The sequence below is a fragment of the Lathyrus oleraceus genome, chromosome 7, assembly GCF_024323335.1.
Source record: "Lathyrus oleraceus cultivar Zhongwan6 chromosome 7, CAAS_Psat_ZW6_1.0, whole genome shotgun sequence".
Classification (NCBI taxonomy): Eukaryota; Viridiplantae; Streptophyta; class Magnoliopsida; order Fabales; family Fabaceae; genus Lathyrus; species Lathyrus oleraceus.
Genome location: NC_066585.1, coordinates 466053797 through 466058954, shown reverse-complemented (window position 1 = coordinate 466058954; position 5158 = coordinate 466053797). Strand labels below are relative to the sequence as shown.

The 5158-nt window shown below is 39.3% G+C and overlaps 1 protein-coding gene across 1 annotated transcript; it reads right to left on the bottom strand.

The window, feature by feature from the left end:
* Window positions 1-3985: 3985 nt before the first annotated feature.
* Window positions 3986-4957, bottom strand: LOC127104378 (uncharacterized). Its single transcript, XM_051041564.1, has 3 exons — window positions 4447-4957; window positions 4262-4344; window positions 3986-4090 (listed from the first exon to the last, which is right to left on the bottom strand). Exons 1-3 carry the CDS (start codon window positions 4955-4957, stop codon window positions 3986-3988), a joined length of 699 nt encoding a protein of 232 aa, XP_050897521.1.
* Window positions 4958-5158: the final 201 nt, after the last annotated feature.

The following is a 5158-nucleotide window of genomic DNA, read 5'->3' as shown; positions in this document are numbered from 1 at the left end:
AAAGAACTAACTTGTTCAAACCATTTTTAGGCCTTTGTGCTTTTCAAACTTAAAATTTTGTTAAAACCAATACATCCACTTTAAAATTTGTATCACGAACTACGAGGTTTTGATCCCTCATTTTTATGTTGGTGCGTAGGCACAAGTCCGAAGATCTTGTCAAACACAAAAATATAATTAATGAATTCTTTTCTCATCCCCCCATTCTATTTGTTTGTAATCATCATTTTGTACCAAATACATATGCATACAAAAAGGGCTCCCTAGGAGTACCTAGGACACTTTGGGTGCTAAGACCTTCCCTTTGTGTAACCAACCCCCTTACCTGTAATCTCTGACATTTTATTAGTTTTGATTTGAAAACTTCTTACTTTTGGGTTTTGTTCGTACTTTTTCCGTTTTCCCTTGGAAATAATAAAAGCGCAGTGGCGAATCTTGTTATTTGATGTCTATCTTATACATAGCTTGATGATCATGAATTTACCGCTACAGTCTCCAGAAGCAAAGAATCAATCCAGCTGACTTCTTCAGAGGCAAGGTGTTCGGACTTTGAAAGACATGAAGATTATAGCAGTATTGAAACTAAATGGAAACTTAATTTTCATTGCCATTATTTTTCTTGCAAAACAATGACCTCATTAAGGAATTACATCTTTATGTACAGTTGCTCGTTCAAGGGTCGAATCAATAAAAAGAGAAGTTTTCTCGTCAAAATTGTGCCTAATTACTTTTTATTTTCTCTGCTTGTTTGCAAAGTTCCTTTATTCTTTGATAAGCATTGTTTTAAAATTTTGGAAAATAACCAAAATATTTGAACAAAACAATAAAATTACTCTTGAGGGATCAAAAGGGGAGACTCACAGTCCCCAAGAATGTTCTCGTCGCATAATGACATCAGATCATTTGCAGACCGCCATGGTCGTTTTCATCATAAACAACCCAATTCCCTTAGGAATGTGCCTATATGCAGCCTATCATCGACAAATCTCCGGTGAAAGTCAACAAGGGCATTAATGATACACCACTGAGCATCATATTGCTAAAGTATCAAGTGTTGAGAAGTCAAATTATCTCAATACCCAAAAACGCAAATCATATTTCCAACTACCAAAAACCTTAAGTCCAATTTCCACTGGTCTTCGAACAAAAGTCCACGTCTCTGGCATTATAAGCTAAAATCCAATTAACATGGGTGCCTGAAAACTCCCACCTTCAGAAAGGGAGGCCAATTTTAAAATACCGCCCCCAATCATCATCTTCACTTTCATATGCATAACCATACAATACATGCATAACTCCCCCCATCAAAATGGGAAGAGGCATCATAATGAAGAAGTTATTGTTCACCTTATACATACAAAGCAATCTTACCAAAACAAGATTTGTACCAATCATCAACATACTTATACATAGCCTTATACAAAATCAAAAATCATTCACATTCCTGTATGCACCTCATAAATATCCCTAGCAACTGCATACTACATGCATCTCATGTGTCATTACATGCATAAGTACTTCCATCAAAAGTGGAATGTCATACAAAACATCAAACATAACATAATTTAGGATTCATGGTCAATCACAAGTATCCAAGATGGTCCTTATTTCAAGTCGATGGTATTCTTACCCCGCATGTGCTCGCGGAATTATTTCTCAGCAAGTCATTCTTCAACTTTAAGGTTGATAATGATGTTCCCCAGCGCCTTTCATTTCTATTTTCAGGTTTTTTTTACCTTTTTAAGAAAATAATTAACATAGAGCTAACATTCAAATCACAAGTTTAACTAAAAGGTTCCCGTTGAGTACAACGGATGTGAGGGGTGCTAATACCTTCCCCTTGTGTCATCGACTCCCGAACCCAAATATGGTTGCGACGACCATTATTCTACTTTTAAAGGTTTTATTGATACTTCCCTATTCTTTAATTGGAATAAATAAAGTTCGGTGGAAACTCTGTTCGAATCATTTTTTCCGCGACCATCGCGAGGGATCGTAGTTTTCGAGATGCGACAGGGTGCCAATGGTGATTGGGCTTAGAAGGGTAATCGGGGAAAGTACTAACTTTCTGGTATTTGATAGATTGGAACTTGATGTCCAAGCGAGCACTGGGTGTAATTACAGAGGATTCCCGCTGGAAAAGAAATAATTGGCTAAGCTCATGGGATTACACGACGCTATTAAGTTGGGTATACCAAATGCGAGTTTGGTTACCTTTAGTAACTCTTTGAAAGGAATGTAACTCGATATTGTTTACCTTAAAGCTTTTTTTTTGAAAAAGGGTTTTTAACAAGAAATTTCCAATGTAATATCATTTAGAAAGAAGTCATATTTCGCAAATAAAGCAGTAAAAGTAAAAATATTGAGCACATATATGAGGGAATTGATTTTATTGAGAAATGGTCCCAAAATGGTGATTTTGTACAAAGAAGCAATTTCTAAAAGAGGTGATTTCAAAAAGAAATTGAAAAACTATAATGGAAATGAAACATCTCGGGTTTCCACCAAATTCCAACTCTGCTATAGTCTTTATGCCTTTGGTCGTCCTTTGATCTTGCTTTCAGAAGGTGAGTGACTGATTTGCTAGGGAAGCGGATGAATCAACTTGCTGAGGGTTGAGTAAGGATTCTTGGCAGGTTGAAGCCTCTCGCAATTATTGAGTGACTAGTTTTTGCCTAGACTTCCCTTTCAGGTTTTTAGTCTATCAGGATACCCATTTTTGCATAAGTCGCCCTTTCGGGTTTTCAACTTATCGGGCTCATTTTTTTCAAGCGTAGTATTTTTTGACTGCATCCTTGTTTACCAAGGATGGAAGATCTTCACCATCTATAGTTATCAGGATCAAGGCTCCTCCAAAAAAGACCTTTCTCACAACGTATGAGCCTTCGTAGTTCGGTGTCCATTTGCCCCTTGGATCGGTGTGTGTGGGAAAAATCTTCCTCAATACAAGGTCTCCAACTTCTAGGCTACGGGGGAAGACTTTCATGTCGTGTGCTCTCTTGATGCGCTTTTTATAAAGCTGGTCATGACAGATGGCTGCCAAGCGCTTTTCATCAATGAGATTCAGCTGGTTAAATCGGGCTTGGACCCACTCAATTTCATCCAGCTTGACATTGGTCAAAATCCTTAAGGAAGGAATCTCCACTTCAACTCACAAGACTGCATCCATGTCGTATACGAGAGAGAAGGGTGTTGCCTCAGTGGAAGTCCGTACTGAAGTACGATAGCCATGTAATGCAAACATCATCGTTTTTTTCCAATCTTTGTAGGTTTCCACCATCTCCTGCATGATTTTCTTGATATTTTTCTTAGCTACCTCAATAACGTCATTCATCTTAGGCTTATAAGGCGATGAGTTATGGTGATCAATTTTGAAGCTTCGATATAGCTCTTTCATCATCTTGTTATTTAGGTTAGATCCATTGTCAGTAATGATCTTGTTAGGGACCCCATAATGGCAGTTGATTTCTTTCCTTATGAATCGAGCCACCACTTGTCTGGTAAGGTTGGCGTACGAGCATGCTTCCACCCATTTTATGAAATAGTCAATGGCTACAAGGATGAAGCGATGTCCATTCGAGGAAGTTGGCTCTATGCATTCGATTACGTCAATGCCCCACATAGCAAAAGGCTAAGGAGATGTCAAGACATTGAGCGGCATTGGCGGTACATGGATCTTGTCGGTGTAAATCTGGCATTTATGGCATGTTTGGACGTGGTGGTGACATTCAACATCCATAGTCATCCAATAGTAGTCGACCCTTAAGATATTCTTCACCATAGTGTGCCCACTGGCATGCGTCCGAAGGGGCCTTCATGTATTTCTATTATGATTTGGTTTGCTTCTTACTTGTTCACGCATCTTAGTAAAACTGAATCATAATTTCTTTTGTATAGTACCCATCCACCTAAGAAGAACTTGGAAGATAGTTTTCGAAGGTACTTCTTTTCAGTAATGGATGCGTCTTTAGGGTATTCTTGGCATTTAGAACCAAGGATAACCATCGGCTTCGTCTTCGGCCGCTAAACAATAAGCAGGCTCGTCTAGGTAGATGAGGTGAAAGGATGTCGCTTCATTCTTCCACTTGACCTTAAACATGGATGCCAAAGTTGCGAAGGCGTCAGCTATCCGATTCTCCTCCCGAGGGATGTGATAGAATGTAATCTCATCAAAGTGAGGGATTAGTTTCAAGACATGCTCTTTGTAGGGAATGAGCTTGTGATATCTAGTGTCCTAATCTCCATGGACTTGGCTAATTACTAGGGCTGAATCTCTGTAAACTTCAATGATCTTAATCCTAAGATCAATAGCGGCTTCAATACCGAAGATACAAGCCTCGTACTCTGCCATATTGTTTGTACATTCAAAACATAATATTACGGTGAAGGGGAGGTGGAAACCAATTAGGGAGGTGATAACTGCTCCCCCCCCCCCAATGCCATTACCTTGAGCATTAAAAGCTCCATCAAAAACCAAATTCCAACGGGACCCAGGCTCGAGTCCTTCTTCAAGGCCGGGGATGTTGCAATCCCTAATCAACATGATATCTTCATCGAGCAATTCAAAACGCATGGACTGGTAGTCCTCCAAGGGTTGTTGTGCCAGATAGTCAGACGTTACACTCCTTTTCATGGCCTTCTGAGTGACATGTTGGATGTTATACTTGGTTAATGCCATTTTCCATTGGGCTACTTTATCGTTTATAGCAGACTTCTCAAAGATATATTTGATGGGGTCCATCTTGGAGATCAACAGTATTACATGAGTGAGCATGTATTGTCTTAAGCGTTTGGCAGCCCATGCTAGCACGCAAAAACCCTTCTCAAGCATTGAATATCTACTCTTGCAATCGGTGAACTTCTTTCTTAAGTAGTATATTACATGTTCCTTTCTACCGGTCTCGTCATGTTCTCCAAGGACGCATCCCATGGACCCTTCGAGGACGGTGAGATACATGATCAATGGTTTATCGGGTACAAGAGGCATTAAACAGAAGTTTCTTGCAAGTACTCCTTAATCTTATCAAAAGCTCTTTGACAATCATCATTCCAAATGATAGCTTAATCCTTCCGGAGAAGTTTGAAGATTGGCTCACAGGTAGCCGTAAGATGAGATATGAACCTTGCAATGTAGTTCAATCTACATAAGAATCCTCGG